The sequence below is a fragment of the Pieris napi genome, chromosome 1 (assembly GCF_905475465.1).
Source record: "Pieris napi chromosome 1, ilPieNapi1.2, whole genome shotgun sequence".
Taxonomy (NCBI): Eukaryota; Metazoa; Arthropoda; class Insecta; order Lepidoptera; family Pieridae; genus Pieris; species Pieris napi.
Window position 1 is genome coordinate 2,472,580 of NC_062234.1, and position 19,852 is coordinate 2,492,431.

General features: G+C 34.4%; 5 protein-coding genes across 8 annotated transcripts in view; 2 read left to right on the forward strand and 3 right to left on the reverse strand.

Annotated features, from left to right (window-relative positions):
* The window catches only part of LOC125059948 (neuroendocrine convertase 2), a 56,428-nt gene extending 48,718 nt beyond the window's left edge, over positions 1-7,710 (reverse strand). The window contains exon 1 of the mRNA XM_047664703.1: positions 7,505-7,710. Within this exon, the coding sequence (XP_047520659.1) occupies positions 7,505-7,660 (156 nt within the window). The 5' untranslated portion in view covers positions 7,661-7,710. The remainder of the gene's footprint in view (positions 1-7,504) is intronic.
* A 452-nt stretch (positions 7,711-8,162) lies between these two features.
* On the forward strand, positions 8,163-12,489 carry LOC125060124 (mast cell protease 1A-like). The gene is made up of 4 exons (XM_047664902.1): positions 8,163-8,616; positions 8,875-9,063; positions 10,823-10,965; positions 12,228-12,489. The coding sequence occupies exons 1-4, from the start codon at positions 8,350-8,352 to the stop codon at positions 12,388-12,390; spliced, it is 762 nt and encodes a 253-aa protein (XP_047520858.1). The 5' UTR covers positions 8,163-8,349; the 3' UTR covers positions 12,391-12,489.
* A 33-nt stretch (positions 12,490-12,522) lies between these two features.
* Positions 12,523-13,595, reverse strand: LOC125060200 (ATP-dependent Clp protease proteolytic subunit). The gene has a single exon (XM_047665019.1). It carries the CDS (start codon positions 13,322-13,324, stop codon positions 12,587-12,589), a length of 738 nt encoding a protein of 245 aa, XP_047520975.1. The 5' UTR covers positions 13,325-13,595; the 3' UTR covers positions 12,523-12,586.
* A 559-nt stretch (positions 13,596-14,154) lies between these two features.
* On the reverse strand, positions 14,155-16,401 carry LOC125060029. Its single transcript, XM_047664811.1, has 3 exons — positions 16,114-16,401; positions 15,017-16,039; positions 14,155-14,671 (listed from the first exon to the last, which is right to left on the reverse strand). Exons 1-3 carry the CDS (start codon positions 16,166-16,168, stop codon positions 14,316-14,318), a joined length of 1,434 nt encoding a protein of 477 aa, XP_047520767.1. The 5' UTR covers positions 16,169-16,401; the 3' UTR covers positions 14,155-14,315.
* A 206-nt stretch (positions 16,402-16,607) lies between these two features.
* Positions 16,608-19,852, forward strand: part of LOC125048971 (unc-112-related protein-like) — a 42,905-nt gene continuing 39,660 nt past the window's right edge. Inside the window, exon 1 of one of the 4 annotated variants that reach the window (XM_047647966.1) lies at positions 16,608-16,881. In XM_047647966.1, the coding sequence (XP_047503922.1) occupies positions 16,740-16,881 (142 nt within the window). In that variant the 5' untranslated portion in view covers positions 16,608-16,739. The remainder of the gene's footprint in view (positions 16,882-19,852) is intronic. The other 3 variants (XM_047647957.1, XM_047647981.1, XM_047647973.1) reach the window with 3 other exon arrangements.

Sequence of the window (19,852 nt, forward strand, 5' to 3'; positions counted from 1 at the left end):
GCCAAAAAAGGGCACACGGGTCAAAAGTCAAAAATCATCTATTCAAATAGGTAACACAATGTACACTTATGAACGTCAAAAAAAAAATATGAAATGCTTCTAATTTTACATTTACTGCCAGTTCTCAAATCAAGGGCGTAGAACGGAGAACAAGAACTGGCAATAAACTCTCCGCCATTCTTTTTAATCGCCAAGTTGTTTTACGCACACGCGAAAAAAAAACTGACCAAAAACAAGCGACCGGGAAATCCCCGTTTCGTTCGATAGTCGCGCATCGCAATTGAGTTGATTCATCTCAGGGATTCCAATTGGATTTTTTAAAATTTCAGATATTTTTTTTATTAAAAATATCGCCTATTATATCAGTAGGGACTGAGGGCCCTTAGTATCCACAGGGCCCTGCGCAGCCCAAAAAGCCCTTAGATAGATTCGCCCATAATGGAGCAGCAACAACATACACTAGAAACAATAAGGCCGTTTCTCCACTGCTCCGGTCCGGCAAACGTTATAAATTACCGATCCGATTTGGAAACCCACAACAGTACTTACGTACTTCTCCACTACTCCGGCATCCGGTTTTTAACGATCCGATAACTTGCTAGATCGGAACGCGATGTTTTATCAGTCCAAGTATCCAAGAGGTTATAAATTATTATTCACAGGTTTATTTATAGTTTCTTTAATTTGAAAGAATCTGGATAACCTGGACCAAACCAAATTATGTTGCTATCTATTTATATACCATAGTATTAGTGAATGATTTATTAAGTAGATTATAATATTTTAAGATAGACAATATAAAAAAAGTAATAAACTTGCCAGCGCAATAAAATATTCAGAATTTAGAACGTTTTATTAATAAAATAAAGTATGTGGGTTTTAGTTAATATAAGTGTTGCATGATAAATATACAAGTATCGATTATTGTCGGATCGGATATAGTGGAGAAGCGCAATCCGGCCTTCCGATATTTTTCTCATGACTCATTCCGGTATCCGACGCCGGACCGGAGCAGTGGAGAAAGGGCCTAAGTTTAAAGTTTAAACTATTGATTGTAATTACATCAGTTTACGCTATGACCGCATCAAATTGGAACCGCAGGTCATTTAGCATAATAAAAATATAGGAAACATAAAGTAATATTCAGTTACGAAATAGAGTCTCCAAAACATGCCCCAAATAGGATAAGAAATCACCGCCTATTTATAGGTGACATAAAATGAGCGTTTTCGTTCGTTAAATTCGCCTCCATATAGCCTTTATTCCCATGAGACGACGGATTTAGGTCAGAATATTCAACATATTCTACACATAACCCAGTTAGGCGATAAACGACATGCATAGTTGCCACTTACAGTAAATCGATTACACTGGCCTACAACCATTTTGGTGCCGGGGATTTTAGACCTGATTATAAGCATGTCTTACATGGTGAAGTCAAAAATGTAATCAGTTTTTTTCTATCAGCTCTAGTTTCCGAGATACATAAAAAATCATTTTTTACAATCAATATATATTTTTATGGCATTAAACATCAAGAAATTGTCTTTTAAGCGATTTTCTCAAATTAAATTGACTTGGGCAATCTCGCATGATTCCCCTACAGTAGTCGGCCATCATATGAGTGTCCCATCTTCCTTGGTATATGTTCTCCATTGCTTTTGTGTCTCGGTAATCTCGTTCTCCTTGTTCTTCGCTTAGGTCTCCTAAATTGTGTTGGAATTGATCTAGATTACTTTTGAGATAGTGAAATTGACGCCATTCATTGGACTGATAAATCGGCAAACTCATGAATGTCAGCAAACCACTGACAATACAGCAATATACAACTATTTTTTCAGATGAAAAGAACTGCAATAAGTTTTGTTCTCTCGTACGATATGTTCACACTCGAACGTCTGAAGAAAGGCATTTGTTTTCTTTTAATCTTGAAGCTAGTAACTCAGCAAGTTCCATCGAAATCCCTAAGTCTTTGATGAGGTCATTCAGCTCATTCTGTTAAAATGTGTTAGGATTTGATGATCTCCCGCAGTATTCAAATTCGTCATCTATTTGGGAAGAATAAGGTATTTCAGATTGATACTCCTGAGATTGCTGCACTTCCTGGTGAAAAGCTGGTACTGGAACATTTTCTGGATGAAGAATAGGTCTTTGTGCTGAGTGAAATTTAGGGTATTTCCATTTCTTTATATAGATATAGATTTTTTTGTTGTTGCCCACTATATTTGTCATACAAAAGTAACAGTCGCCATAATGTTTTTTTTTTGTTCTCGCCATGTCATAGGAATTCCAAACTTTAAAGACTTCCGTGTGCCTTTCTCCCACTGTCGTAGACGTTCAACGCATATTGTGCACACATCATGTGGCTCCCACACTTTATATTGGTGGTGAATTTCAATACCGAAATAAGCAAAATACAAACGATTCACAGTGTTTGTCATCGTTATACGCTGATCTTTCAGTATGTATTGATCACAAACATAGCAAAAAGTATCAGAATCGTTAACACAACATCTGGACGTACTAGTCATATTGAATTAGTATTAGAAACTTTATTGATATGAATGTAATAATCACTATTTACGACCAAGGCGGGAAAAAAAATAAAATAAGGGTAGTGGGTAAACTAGAGCTGATGGGTTAAAATGACGTTTGCCAATATATTGTACATTACCTATTTTATCGACAATATATACAAAAGGAGCTGCACCATAAAAAAAAAAATTTTTTGTAGGCCTGTGTTATGAGTATTTCGTGAGTTTTTCTATACTTGTATTGTGGCATGCTGCCGTTGTTGGGTAATGAAACAATATTTTGCGTCTAATACAGTATAATTTTTTTCGGATGTTTTCTCAGTTTTAAACAATGCAATGGAATTTTTGGAGTGAAACTTCTTTAGGCGCATGAGGGTAAAATCTTTACGGATGAAACGCAATAATAATAATATTAGCGTCACGAAGATGTGCAACGTTTTTACGAATAATAGGGAGAGAGCGATTGAGACCGATTGAGAGAGAGTGGGAAAGGGTGAACGTAGCATGAAGCAAATAGCCATGTAGCGAGAGTAGGGAGCATGCAAGTGAGAAAGATCGAAGGAGAGAGTGAGATAGAGCAAACGTCGCATCACGCACAGTGCCATGGAGCGAGAGGTGGGAGAGAGCTATAGTGAGAAAGATTGAGAGAGTAAGGGAGATCGATGTTTAGTAGTTACATATTAGAACTTCAGATTAAACAGAAACGCAGATTTTTTTATATTATCATTAGCACGTATACAGTGTGTAAACAGTGTGAATATAGATATACAAATACATAGAGTGATTATATACTGGTACATGATCATCTATTGGGGCTTTTACCTTAGTAATAATTAAAAAAAATACAAAGAATTTTCACTTCTGACATGTGTACTTTGTACAAACGCACAGGCAAACGTGCAGGACGCTCACCAGATGTTAAGAGATACCGCCGCCCATGTACACTCACATTGCCAAGGCAAGTGCGTTGCCGGCCTTTTAAGAATCGGTACGCTCTTTTCTTGAAGGACCCTAAGTCGAATTGGTTCGAGCCGAGTACTTCCCTAGATAAATGTGAATGAATGAATCAATCAATAGCGCTACAACCTTTTTGAGTCTGGGCCTGCGATTTCTGCATATGCTTCGTGATCGTTTATCAATGTAAGCAAGTAGGTGATCAGCCTCCTGTGCCTGACACACGCCGCCGACTTTTTGGGTCTAAGGCAATCCGCTATCCTCACTATGTTTTCCTTCACCGTTTGAATGTTAAATGTGCACATAAAAAGAAAGTCCAATGGTGCACAGCCGGGGATCGAACCTACGGTCTCAGGGATGAAAGTCACACCCTGAAGCCATTAGGCCAACACTCCACATAAATGTAATGTCACTAATATTTTATTTATTTATCGCAAATCAGAATAATGTAAATGGCCAAATTGATATCGAGATAACGACACCGTGACATTGATCTGTACTTAATACGGGCGGTTCAATGTACACTGTCGGGTGTGGCAATTGGCACTTACTTTTGATAGTATCTCCATTTATTCTATTTTGGTAGAACACATATACAATTTAATTCAAGTTAAATTGTGTTAATTCCGCGCGTTTTGGATGCCTTACCACGTTCTATTTGACGGTTCAAATGTATCGTAACATTTATATTACTTTTCATACAATAAGTATAATTTATTACGCGTATTCTATTTGAATAATACATGTTCGTTCTGCCGTTTAGTTCAAAATACGTGCACTGAGCGTTTCCTAAACTTTTCATACAAAAGTGTTTCGTGACCATTGCTATACGTTCAGCTGCGATAGTTATTTCATATAACGCAGGGTCCCAAATAAAAGGGTTTTATATTCTTTACCAGACTTCTAGTTTAGTTTAGTTTTAGCTAGTAACGTTCCATCAAGTATGACGCAGGTAAAAAATGAATAAATCAGTGGCGCTACAACCTCTTTAGGTGAAGACCTAATTAAGAAAAAAAATTAAGAAATGTGCCTCACATTTCTTAATCTATTTCATGATCTTTTTAAATCTAATAGGCAAGTAGGTGATCAGACTCCAGTGCCTGACACACGCCGTCGACTTTTTGGGTCCATGAAATGTCGGTTGTTCTCACGATGTTTTCCGTCACCGTTCGAGCATATGTTAAATGCGCACATAGAAAGTAAGTCCATTGGTGCACAGCCGGGGGTCGAACCTATGACCTCAGGTATGAGAGTACCGCAGGTAATCGCTTGCATATTTAAATATTCGTAAGCTAAGTAGATTCAATTCTTGGTTTAATATTTAAACCGGCTTCCCTACTACATATACAGGGTGGCCAAAAAGTCGTGGATCAAACGCAAATAGGGGATAGATGAGGTCATCAGCGGCAAAAAATTGTTCTACGGGAGGTCTCTAAGGTCAACCCCTGCAGAGTTATGATTTATTTTGTTTTTTATAGGAAAATTGACTTTTTTTACTAATTCTCCTTAAAATTCGAAAATATCTACATCCTGTATCTTTTTCATAATATCCACTAGATTGGTACTGATGAGTTCTTGCGTTAGACATACTATTTATAGTTGTTTATTAAGTGTATTCAAGATAATATTAAGTGACACGATATAACATTTTTTCAAATCATACATTTTTCTTTACTTTGGACCCCACTGTGAAAAAAAATTACTCCACCGAAAAGTGACCCTGTACTACAAGTTTTGGCGCATTTAATAGGGATTCTGAAAAGGTATTACACGTGGCCAGGAGTCGCTCTAATATCTTTCTAGGAAGAATTACAAACAACGATTGTGAAATAATAATTGTATTAAAACAATTATTTCTCAATGGTTGTTTGTAGGAAACAAAATATTTTACAATAAAATATGCTCAAAATTCCTGACTCTGACCATAATACTTAATCTGCACCGTCGAATCAAATTCCTACGTAACCCTCCAGCCATCTGTCCATTTTTTTGAATCTAGTCCGATTCACACAGTACTGGTCACAGGTAGGTAAATAATCTATCATAAGTCCGAATCATTGTTGTTTTTTCGTTCCAGAAAGATATTAGAGCGACTCATTGCCATATGTAATACCTTTTCAGAATCCATATTAAATGCGCCAAAATTTGTCATACAGGGTCACTTTTCAGTAGAGTAATTTTTTTTCACAGTGGGGTCCGAAATAAACAAAAAGTTATGATTTGAAAATTTTTTATATCGTATAACTTAATATTATCTTCAATACACTCAATAAACAACTATAAATAGTATGTCTAACGCAAGAACTCATCAGCACCAATCTAGTGGATATTATGAGAAAGCTACAGGATGTAGATATTTTTGAATTTTAAGAAGAATTAGTAAAAAAAAGTCAATTTTCATATAAAAACCAAAATAAATCATAACTCTGCAGGGGTTGACCTTAGAGACCTCCCGTAGAACAATTTTTTGCCGCTGATGACCTCATCTATCCCCTATTTGCGTTTGATCCACGACTTTTTGGCCACCCTGTATAATTTTAAGTGTTTATCAAGCACAGACCTGTCAATTTCTTAAAATTCTTTGGACAATGACTGAAGTCGCTCACTCAAAAAAAGATCACGGACTTCTTTTCGAATGAAAAATTTGTGAATAATAATGTTAATGATCAAACTCTTATTATGAACTCTTGGTATTTAGAAATTTATCTTGAGTTTCCAACTATCGATAGTCGACTGTATAGTGATAGAATAAAAATGAAACGCGTGTCACCCAATAAACCCAATTGGGGGGGTTAATTTCCCTTACACATTAAGTGAGTAGTAAAACGTACTAAAAGCCACGACATTTTAATAATAAAGAAAAGAACAACTGGGATTTTACCTCTTTATGAATAATTAATATGTATCGCTCAGATTGTTTCGCTATCAAAGCTGTCCAATACAGCGATACAAGAGCTTATCACTCAACAGGTTATCGAGGTAATGAATATTATGGTATGACGAATTGGGGCGACAGACGTCATCCATATTACGTCCTGACAAGCGGATTCTATATTCTGTGCAGTTTAATTGTGTTTCTATAGTGTAGGTTGGTCTATAAAGTAATTATTCAATTAAATTGAACAACGATAAAATTTTAATTCAACGTAGGAATTTTAATTACGTTAAAAACGTTACGTTACGAACGTTAACACGTTACGTTACGTAACGTATCTATATTACATTAAATTGATTAATTTATAGGTTAAAAAGTTAACGGTTGGTGGACTCAGTTTTCGCACTTAGACTCTCACTATGTTCATTGTGCTGGCAAAATAAGCCAGCCTAACTCCTTCCAGAAGCACAGAAGTCGCCTGGGCACTTCGCAGGCTTCACGGAGCGACCACACTGCTCCGATGATTTCTCTACGTTGGTTAGCCACAACCACGCATTCAAGAACTACGTGGGTGACTGATTCGATCGTCAATATAACATGTATATAGACGTGTATTAAAAAGATTAAACAATTGTGAAATCAACGTGTGATTAAGAAAAATAAGTAGACCTCGCTAAGTAAGGCTAGCACATAATACTTACTAATCATTCAGGGACAATATATATTTTTTTAATCCTACAGAATAAAACCCGTCGAACAAATTCATAACTTATCACAATCGACCGTGTAAAAGATTTTGTGTTGAATTAATTCATTTTGTTTAATCTATTATTTTGTTGATGCCATTGTTCGACGAATTTAAAATATGTAATTTATGAATTGAATTTTTTGAATTTTCGTTGTTTAATTCGATTATATCCTAAAAAAATTGATTTTTGATCAACTCAATTTGAGTTTATACTTCTAAATTTGTTTTATATATAATTAATTAAATTATTTAAAAGAATTGTATAAAAATATAGGAATACCCTGGAATATTCCCACGAAAATGAATAAGTAACGCATCCTATCGCTCAATCATAACTTTCCCGCTACCATTGTACTAACTATGCTTATGTTTACTAAAATCACGTGCTCTTACCGGGCCAAGATTGTCGAAGCCATGATGAAGGGCGATATTGTGGGCCTCCTCGTGACGAAGGGACCTCTTGAATCGCACCAGAAAGGAGTTGGTGAAAACTTCGCGGGAGCAAGTCGCGGCGATCAGTACAGTAACGGTGATACATTGCAGCCACATGATCTCTGTGACCACCGGCGGCTGACTGAAGTCGAACTCCCGTTGACGTCACTAAATATCGACCCAGGAACCGCGCACGCGCCATATAATTCACAGATTATAAAGGAATATTGTTTTGATGTAGCAACCCACATGTGTCGACCTTGTTTGTACGCATCTTGACAAGGCGTGAAGTTCAAAGGAATTAATAACTGCCCCCGTAAATATTAAAATAGTATTCTGATAGATTACCGTCACGTTCACTCCTACACATAATCTTAGGTGCAAGCTATGCAAATAATCTAAACTAGAGTATATAGATTCTATTTCCGGCAGTAAATTACGCCGGCGAATACTAATTTTATTAGGCTTAAACTGTCGAACCAATTTCGATGAATTTTGGCACTTGCTACTTTTAGAATTCGTTCCACGTAGACGCCACGGGTAATTACGGTTTTAGCTTACGTATTCTTAAAAGCAAGCTCTGGTGTCAATACACCAGGCTAGCAAGAACACAATTGTTCTGAAATTCGTTCTCATTATCAAATAAATCACAATGATTTGAAATTCAAATTGAAGTAACGACACCATACGTACCAAGATTTTCATTCAATTATTGTTCGTCATTACAAACTTTACGGTCCTATAACAACGGAATTAAAGCTATAAAACTTTTAATCTTCTTTTATTGAACCATTTTACATTTGAATATGTCTACTGACGTCGTAATACTATTGCTTGTAGTCGATGTTTCTTTAGGCAGTAGTTTTGAGGGGAAAGTTATTGGAGGGCAATATGCAACAATTAAAAATTTTCCTCATGTTGCATTTTTGAAAATAAACTTGAATAAAGGTGTATGTATTTGTGGATCTTCTGTGTTGAATCAACTCTTGTTAGTGTCTGCCGCACACTGTTTTGAGCAAATAAATGAACATACTAATATAGGGGTGTATGCGGGACATCATGACGTTTTTCAGGTATGGTTTTCTGGTGTTTATAGATATATTGAGATTTGAGAGATTCAACGATTACTACAACACAATCTTAGCCAATTATCTATAGGTATAGCGGCCCCTATTCTATAGAAAAATATATTTTTCAAAACACAATCGTTAGAAATAACAAATTAGTTTCTTGGCTGTACTTCGCGTGTTGTCTTGTGTAACGTTATAATCAAGTACATGTTTCGGACAAATATTAAGTCATTTAATTTCAAATTTCCTGTGTAATTTTAGGTGAAACTAGTAAGACCGGTGAAAGCTGTATATCGTCACAAATATTACGACTCCAAAAACGTAGTTAATGACATTGCTTTGGTAAAACTTAAGCGCGCATTACCCTTAGGGGAGTTTATTAAGCGTGTGATTTTGCGACCAAGTAGCCTCAAGCAAGACGGAATATTAGCTGGATGGGGAGCAACGAATGTAAGTTTTGTATTAGGTAAACTCTCTATGGCTAGCCTGGAACTTGATTCACGGCGGAATATGCTTATCTATTTATTTATTAATACTTCGTTGCATACAGAGATATAATACAAATGACAGAATAACATGAAAAGGAGGGTAACTGGTAATAGTACCTTGGAGTAATTCAACTTAAGCTTTGTAGTATAATTTTTTTACATATTAATTAAGTAAACTGAACACTAAAAAATTATGAATATTCATTAATTGCACGTGTGCAAGACAAAAACAATAGATTAGAAGCCTCGAACCCGAACAATCGTTTTGAATTTTATTGCTATTATTTCGGACAATTCCAAGTTAAAGACGTCATTTAAAATATAATGACTACGACTTACGGAGTCTCCGTTTTGAAATTCGAGTTATAGAGTACAAATATGTATTATCAATACTTCGTAGGGAAATAACATTTTGTTCGAGTTACAAAGTCTAAATAATTCGAGATACCGCGTATTTAAGAGTTCAGCGGAAGGGAATTACAAATTTCTTCGACTTAACGTGGTTCGAGTTATAAAGATTCCACTGTATTTATATTAATATAAATGGTTGGAGGGCTGATCAACTTGCCTTTAGATTAAAATATAAATGTAAAGATGTGCCCCAAGATTTCTAGGAATATACAAAAAAAACTATTGAATAACTGTTCAGTATAGACTACACATAATTATTAATACTAAACAGTAATTTAATAGCTACTATACCAGCAAATAAGTTAGTTACATAGCTGACGACGTTTTAATTTTTTTTCTTAACGATTGATTTTTTTTTAAGATGGAATATCTGTCAAATGTTTGGAGACATATTTAGTTATCTATGATTATCTGCTGGTCTTTTATCAGGTATAGTCCTTTTCATGAAAGAAGTCCCCCAGACGCGGCGCTGCAATCGCATGACGTAATGTTGCCATTTATGAGTAAAAAATGTACCTATTTTATTTACATTTAGCAGATGTAATTTTTCAAATTATATTATTTTCTGCATACTTCGATGAAACAATATTTCTGTTATGTAAAAAGTATATTTTATTTATTTATATTAGCGGTGTTCTACCTACTTACAGGGAAAAGATGAGAAAATAGGGTAAAGAAAAGCAATACAATTTTTTATTCAGAATTTTATTGCATAATTGTCGGGTTACAATTTTTTTCGAAGTACACGCCGCTGTTATACCTTCGTTTGTAATTCTTGTTACAGTTTTCTCTGACACACCTGCAATTAAATTATGAACAATTAAAAATAATAGTAACTTTAAGTTTATAATGCTTATGTAATATATGTTTTAATTTCAGTTACCTAGTTTCATCACGTTATGTATTTATTCAATTTTGTCGCAAAAACGAATTTATATCATAAAAGTCCCACCAATACAGCAAAAAAATATTAAATGGCAACTCTAAAAAGTACCTGTTATGGCGGCAACTCTCTTCCGAACATTGTTTAGTGGTATTAAAACACCTTGATTCTTATGTTCCGCTTCACAGAACTCTTTCACCTTTAATATAATTTCTCGAGCCGAACTTTTTACAACTTTTGGCATTGTAATCAATCTTTAAAATGCACTAAGCTAGTTAAAAATTCACAAAAATCTACCACAACAAACCAACTTGATAACATCGACGAATGACAACTTTGCCGACCTGTCAAATTTAGTTCCAAAAATCACCGCGGGACTTCTTTCATGAAAAGCACTATACCTAATCTTTGAATCATAACTTTCTAGAGCCAGATGAGTGAATTTGATTTCAAGCTGAAGAGTGTCCCGCAGAAGTTGAGGTCTAAAGATGCCTGTTCACGAATTGGTACAATGCACAGGGGAATGATATGTGCGGGAAGTTTCAATTCCAATCATTCAAGACCATCAAAGTAATTAACAAATAATAATAATCCAATGGCGCTTCAACCTTATAGGCCTCTGACCGTTTCTTTAATACTTTATATATATAGACCAGGCGATTTTTTACACTTATAATACTTGCCGGATTAATGATGTTTAGCGTTTAACCTCATTAATCCGGCGTTTAATAAAACTCCATTGATACACAACTAGATTTGAACCCACAACCTGAAGGTATAGTCATACGCTTTAGTTATAGTTATTTGCAAAAAAATCGGGCACGTATTAAATTTACGTTTTAATACCGGTTTCAGTTAATTAAATTAAACATTCTTACGTAGTCTGTATACTTATATTCGTGTTTTTAATAAGCGTGAAGGCAATATTAATTTTTGATGAATTCTTTAAAACCGATGTACCGAAGTTCGAAGAAATCTCTCCTTATAGTGTTTTTTGCAACAGAGTTTTTATTTTATCCAGCTATTATAGAGTTAGAAGCAGACATGAATTTGTTTCATAGGGAAGTAAATTTTAATGAAAACATATAGGCTTTTATAGGAACATACTGTGGCGATATACTGCTCCACGGTCTCATTGGCGACCATCTTGCACCTTAAAACTATCCTACCATTCTAAAGGCTCTATTCCACTACACTAACGTTGTCTCAGTGGGGCACACTCCTCTTGGAGAGTCTTATCCTATCTAAATTCCAAGAAATGTTTTCACAACACCCAATGAAGGGTAGCTACATATTAGCCAGTCCTGTTTACGTTCTCTTCGTACTTCCTGGGCGATTCTGTACCCACCGGTCTCAAGCGCGTGGGACAGATTAAATAGATAAGGGACAGACCCGAAATAGATCTGTCCCCCACGCCCCATCAGACGTCTCTCTCCGCCAGGAGTGCGACGGGCCAATCAACTATATCCAGTAAATCCGCAAAATATACCCAAAAATAAACATTATATAGTTAGTAGTAGTAGTTAAGTAGTTGTGTTTTTGTTGGATTAATTTAAACAGTTTCTGTGAAATTACGGCATAAATAGAAACATAAATTAATAAGTTTCTTTAGTCTAAATTAGATTATTTTAATTTTTATTCCATCATATTATACCTATTCGTAGTAAAAGTATAACATAAAAACTATATAATTTTAACTATTTTTCATTCTTTTTGTCAAACTTCGGTCACACTATAAAGAAATGAGAGAGTCCAGTTTTTTTGAATTCAAACATCATAGAATAAACAAGTTTTTTGAATAAGGGTTTTAGTAATTAAATTATTTTTTACAGAGGAGACTCTGGCAGCGGACTGATTAGCAAGGATTATCAAATAATTGGTGTAGTATCATATTTGGTGACCTCTTTTCCGGCTATAATTGTCTATACAAATGTATCTCACTATTATTCCTGGATACATCAGAAGGCAGAAAAAATATTGTGTCCTATTAATTAACTTGAGTGAGAAATTGTTTGTTCCATTTGAGAGAATTTCTTTTAAACAAGTTTGATGAATGATAAGAATTTATAAACATTAAACATTTATTATCAATTATGTGTTATATTATTGGGAAAATAAACTGCCATGTGATTATATAAGAAATATATTTTATATCTTCACTAATTAAAAACAATATGATACTATCACATACTTAAGCATTTGTTGCTGTAGCTCCTGAACTACCAGTTTCATTCTCCAAAGCATGTGATGGTGGATGCTCTAAAACATTATCTATCAAGCCAAAGGTCTTAGCCTCAACTGGGGACATAAAGTAATCACGTTCCATAGATGACTGCACTTTATCAATTAACAAACCAGTATGACGGACATATAAGCCATTTATTTGAGCTTTTAGTTTTAAAATCTCTTCAGCTTGTATCTGTATATCAGTAGCCTGACCCCTAACACCGCCCGATGGTTGATGTATCATGATCCTAGAATTAGGTAAGGCATGGCGCATACCAGGTGCTCCTGCAGCCAATAGTAGAGATGCCATACTACAAGCTTGACCAACACACCAAGTTGCAACTGGTGGAGTTATATACTGCATAGTATCATATATACCAAGCCCGGCTGTAACATTACCACCTGGCGAATTAATGTATAAATGAACAGGTTTCTTGCTAGATTCTGATTGCAAAAACAAAAGTTGCGCGACAACCAATGAACTTATTTCGTCATTTATGGGTCCCATTAGGCATATGATTCGTTCACGGAGAAGCCTAGAGTAAATATCGTATGCACGCTCACCCCTTCCAGTTTGCTCCACAACAATAGGGATCATACCCAACCTTACGGGTTCGCTAGTGCTTAAAGTCCTTTGTAATCCACTACATTTTTCTCGTAAACATATAGTTTTGACAGCTTTACGTACCATTTTTAACGCCATTTTATAGTTTAATTAATTTTACAGTGAATGGATAATATAAAGTTGTGGTAAAAATAATGTCTCAATGTAAAATATTTCTCCTTGATACTGTAGGTAGTATCATGCTGCGTGATCTGTCTTGTGTTGCTATGATTTTCTACCAGAGCTTTTCTTCTTACCAAAATCGGACAGTTTCTAATTAATTGTTAGAATTTGTATCAAGTTTTTAAATTTCTGAATTTTACCCTTGGTTATTTTGGTATCTGGTTGGCACTTGAATTTTTAATTTGACAAATCGGTACTTGTCGTTGTCATTTCCCAGATTTTGACATTGCAAATAACAGAATACTTCAAATGAGATAGATCGTTCATCGTGAGGACTGAGATTATTAACCATCATTTTATTCATTACAAAATTTGGAATCAATCCTAGTCATCAATTTGTTACAGTTTCAAAATATTATTTTAAATCAGCGCCATCTGTTCTACGAAATTGTAAATGAAAAAAAATTGTAACTACTCCTTTTCATGTTAGATATCACTTTAAGATATATTTAATATAGGTAGCCTCACAAGTCACAACTATTCAATCTAAATTCCAAACAAAACTAAAGGTCAAAAAGACTTCAAGTCGCTGCAAAACTGCATTTATGCAATTTTTTCGCTATCCTTTTCAAAATAGAATATTATATGGTAAATAATATATAAATAATAAGGCTTATTCTATTCATAGCAGATTGCAGCAAATACTACTCAATATAATGATATATTTTATGTAATATCCAACTACGGCTACAATATCTATTATATACATATAGTATCTCGAAATATGGGTGGCAAAAAAAATACAATTTTCAGATAAAAATCACATTGTCTTCATTAAAATATTAATATCTACATAATACCTATTGAAACATATATTTTGTAAATTAAAACCTGTAAAACATAACACACCAGTATCACATTGATTGATTCATTAAAAAAATTAAGCTTGGCAATAGCTGTAATGTATTTATTTTGGTTGCCTTCGTCTCAGCTTCATTAGTGCTTCTTGTCTTTTCTTTTCAATTAATAATTTAAGGTCAGCTGTGTCATTTTTTACATGTGCTTTGGGTTTTGTATCATTATTATTGGGAATATTTTTTTGATTTGATAATTGTGTACTTGCACTAGCAACTTTTGGCTGGAAGACAGTTTTTTTTGTCGGCATGGTTTCTATATATTGTTGACTGAGACTATTTGCTGATTGGGAGCATTGTTGCGATGTTGTAAATGGCAGAAGTCTCTTAGCCAACAATCTTTCCCGTGCCTGCAGATGTTTTTTCTTTATTTCATCAGGAGTACATCTTATTGGTGAATCACCTGGAACTAAAAACTCAATAATGTATCAATCCATGCTATTGTAATTAAAATTAAAATTATATGGAGGTTGGTTCTGACCAATATATTCTAATAATTAGTACATACATTTTATTGCAACCTTTTACTGAATAGGTAAAAAAATTTACCTCATAGTTAATGTTAGTTTGCAACAAAAAAAAACATTTAAAAAATTTCTATGCCATCAAATTGCTATTTTAAGATTCATCCATATCACTCATAAATCTTTAACTTACTTCATTAATGTAACATAACATTATTAACTATGCATATAGTACCTTTACACAAAACATCATCACCATATAAGGATAAGTGACAGTTTTGATTTCTTACCTATGATTTTTTCATCACTTTTGTTAAAAGGCATTGAACTGTATCTACCAAAAGCCATGCCACTAGTTGATGGTTGATTTAGTTCTTTTACAGATGGTGACTCCGGCATTGAGTTATGTCGGGCAAACATAGATTTAAAGGACTGACTTTCGTCTTGTAATGCCCAATTTGAATCATTTGCATTTGATTTTTTTGTATCTTTGACAGGCATCTGTGATAATTTTTCTAAAGCACTATCATTCAAACCTCCAAGCAGATTATCAAAAGAATCATTATTAAATCTTGGAGAGCCACATTTCTTAGCTTTAATCAGGCAAGGTGACTCTAGTTTAATATTACTTAAAATTGTATCCATACAAACTTCATCAATTGTTGTATTTACATTGGTTTTAAAACTTTTTTCATTAGATATTGCCCGGCATGGCCTTTTTGGAGCAGAATGATCATAGTTGATTATGTTCTCTTCAACAACCTGGCTGGCTTTTAAAAGACACTCATTCATTGAATCATCTGATTCTAAACAATTCTCAGGCTCTTGTTTTTTGAACTTAGAACTTAAAACATTTTTTCTGAGGCATCGGCTATTTGTCTTTAAGCCACTTTTAGGAGAACTTTCACTGGTATCACTAAAAATGTCTTCTTCACTACATGATGTTGGTTTATTAATATTTGTTTTAGATTTTTTTCCTATTATTTCATGTAAATTTTGATTTAATTCAATAAGATCTTGAAACATTTCTGTCTTCTTTTGTGATGGTCTTACTGTTCTTCTTTTAGGTAACGGTTTTTCTATTAACTTTCTCGTCTTTCTTGGTTTTCTACTAAGGGGAGTTGTATTTTTTGATCGAGATGTACCTTTATCAGATTTAGGTGTGTAGAAATTCCACACAACATCAGTTTCTCCTTCTGCTCCATCTTGAGTACACAAAAAAGGTACTGGACTTCCAGCGTCTGAATCACAAATGGAATCGCTGTCTCTCGACGGCGACTCTAATCTATGTTCTGGCGTAGAACACGCTAGTACTGAAAGGAAAACACATTAAAATCTCCTTTAATGAACACGCATACGTATCGATTTTTGAAACCGCAGAAACTACCTTTTTTTTCACTTTTGGCGACCATCTCATTTGTTGAAACTTTTCTCTTGCTCATAGAGACAAGAACACAAACCTATACTATTTTATAAAATATAATTATGGTAGAGTTCACCAATGCATATTAACTGATCTACATCACAATAGAGTAATAAATGAATATATTGATAAAGTTGTATTACATATAAATATGCCTAGTTAAGAGTTGGAAAAGCCAAAATTGTAATACTGAATACTGATACTTAATGTTATTAACTTATTAACCACAACACATCTACTTGCCAAGTGCCAACTTGGGTATGAAGTATGAACTATGAAGTATAAAAAAGGTTAATTTTCAAAACTGGCAGTGACAACAAACAGCAGTTGTTCCAATTTGACAAATGACAAACATCAAATTGGTCAATCTTGTGAGTTTTGTTTGAACTGTGATATGTGAAATTGTGAACGATGAGCTATGACTCATCATGAATCAGTCAGTTCTGAATTCCGAATTCCGATTGTAGATTGACGAATATCAGTCGAATGTCAATTCTGTAGACAGTTGAACGTGTACGCTATCACTTTCTGTCGCGATGTGCTAAAAGAAAAAACTTTTTTGGTGTCTAAGTGTACAAAACTAGTGCAAAATGTTGGCAGACGGTGAAATAGTTGGTGATGGTTCGTGGAACCTCACCATTTACGTGACGGACATGAATGAGAAGCGTACAATGGTTGTGAAGGGTGACATGCATATCGGCGGGGTTATGCTAAAATTAACAGAGAGTTTCGGTAAGAAAAGCATTACTCATCTACTCAAATATTTTTTACATCATCTTAAAGCCGTTATAGCATTTGTTTGAGTTGTGTTTTGTAGGTAATATTTACGACAATAAAGTCAATGAATTCGTCTTATAAGTCATTCTAATGATGAAATAACTAAGTATTTATTAACTATCCGGTGAAAAGTTTTGCGTAGCACTTTTATAGGTATCAGCAGTTCATTATTATGTCAAGAATACATACTATTTATCAAAAAAATATCTTATACTGGAAGACAATTTCAACATTGATTGAATTGGTAACAACTAACAAGATAATGAAGCAATATAAGATAAATCTGCAAGTTTTATAAATTTAACTGTAAAACAGTTTCTTATTCATTACTAGTAATATTTTGTGTAGCGATTATCACACCAAATAATGAGCATGTTTGTTTTGAATGGGACAGAGGATTTATTGTCATATGTGTTTTACCAAAAGTTATTAATTAATATGAACACATATAAACCTCTACAAATTTAATACAATTTGTCTTACTAAAGTATAAAAATAATTACCTATGAGAAGACAAACCGTAAACAGATATTGTTTAAAATATTTTTTTATAGGCTGAGTTTTCATGAGACCTACAAGCCCAAGTACTTATTTAGGATAAGAAAAGAAAATTTTGTACAAAAATATCTTTATATTATATATTACTTAAATATGCATAATCATTTGATAGGGAAAGATCTAACAGGTTTGTCAGTAATAAAAGCAACACCAATACCTGATTTGCAAGGGCTACTGTGTGAAAGGGACGCAAGATGTGCGTACGCAGGCACGCGTCCTTCGCGGACAGTTTTTTATACTCAGCAAGTTTTTTCCACTACCACAGGTGAACTACCGATGGTGACATGATAATTGCCGCAGATAAGACACGTCTTGGATCATGCATAGGGTTTATATGTTAATTGGTTGATTACGGCTTGATTATCAAGTGCCATACACCTGGTTTTTAGTGGCTTGAATAGTTTTACCTGTGTTGTACATAGCAACACTTAATTGGTCCCCCTATCTGATAATATTAATCTCGAATCACTACGTAATAATCATGTGTGCCTAGAACGTGTTACGCGTGTTCATTCAATTGGGAATCGAATCGTGGTTTATTGTACCCAAAAAGGAAAACGGATACATAATTTTAAAATCAATTGACGTCACAAAAAGCATCTACTATTACTATACGAAAGTTTCTATTTACCTAATAAAGTACGGGGTTTTAGTTGTGCCATTCGCAATTGATAATATATACCTAGAACCTTTCTTAATCTCTTCCACTGCCGTTGTAGTCAATTTGATAGATCATTTTATAGTTATCTACAAAGTTAGCAGTCGTTTATAAATTACATTTTCCTTACAAACGAGGGTCTCATGTGTGAGATGCTACATTTATGGACGTACGGAACACATCAATCAACTCAGAGTACATCAGCTCCGGTTATTTATCGAAGATTTTAACCACAGGTTGTGTGAACTACACAATTGATAGTTGGCGTATTTATTTGAATCAAAAATAAATTCTTATTAATTTCCAAAACTTCATCAAGATTTAATGAAATACAACAAAATGGAAGCCTTTTTTAAAAATCGAATTTATTCTCGTTTTGGTACGGACCTTGTAAACTGCTATACTCTATAATTTCCAGTTATAGTTGTTCTGATATTCTAAATTTAAATATAGCAATATGGATTTTCTTTGTTGTTCCATAGATTAAATTAGTTTTTTGCAAACTCCTCATTCACTCAGTATCGAAATTTACAAGGAAAAGAATTGCGTGGTCTAGGCCCCAGATAAGATAAACGCTTACATAACATAGTTTGTAATCTGTCATTCATAAAGAAGTAATGCTGTAGCCTGTATCTACCAGTACAAAAGAAGTTTTCATATAATTTTTTTTATAAACTATGTTTAAAATATTATTTTACGATAATGTATCTTATAGAAATAAGTAGCTTTGCGTTTGCTTTGCGAAAATCGTTTGAATTTTGGCAATGCGGCCCACAGTTTTCCTCAAGATTCAGGTCTATCATTAACTGTTACTATTTCAGATATTTTTTAAAAACTGCTAAAAAATTGTTTGAATTTGATATTATGTACACTTTGTGTACTATCTCTATACCAAAGACAATTATAGCCGTATTTTACAAGCTGTCAAGTGGCATTCAAATGGCGGCGCCGTCTACACTATTGTAAACGACGCTTCCAAGACCTACCGCATTTACCATGGAGAGTGTTCAGAGGAGTTGTTCGGATTAATACCTGCAGCTGAGTTTTGTCATCGGATATCACCTCGACGTCCGTCTTTCCACAACTGAGCGTTTTTTAAGGCAGTTTTTGCCGCGCACCACCACTATGTAGAACCAGATGCCCACTGAAGTATTTCCGAACCAATTCGACTTAGGGTCCTTCAAGAAAAGAGCGTACCAATTCTTCAAATTCGCGAGCCCTCTAGCAGTGTCCATGGGCGGCGCTATCACTGTTCTATAAAAAAACAAACTTTGACAGTTGACATTTGTCAAAATTGGTTACGTTATGACCAAACGCCAACTTATACTTGACAGTTACACCATTTATGTTATATGTCCCTTTTCTTGCTCGATATGTATTACGGGGAGTTATATCGAATACACTTCCGGCGCCTCCTCCCCGCCAGGCATAGATAACGTTATCATCCGCTCATTGTTCCTCTATGCACGAGGGACTTGATGCTTGGTCCGGGTCGCTGACTTGAGTAAAATTAGCAGGCGTCCATCTTGTGAGTTGACGAGTTTATCATGAGTATTTTCTTATTTGGTACTACATAATATCTATTCAAAGACAAGATAAAATAATCAACGATATTTAAGGTCTCCCTTGATGTCCCAGTCTTGGGACGACCCGTATATCGACTTTTATTATCGAGCTTTTTATTATATTATAAGATATCTGTTACACTAA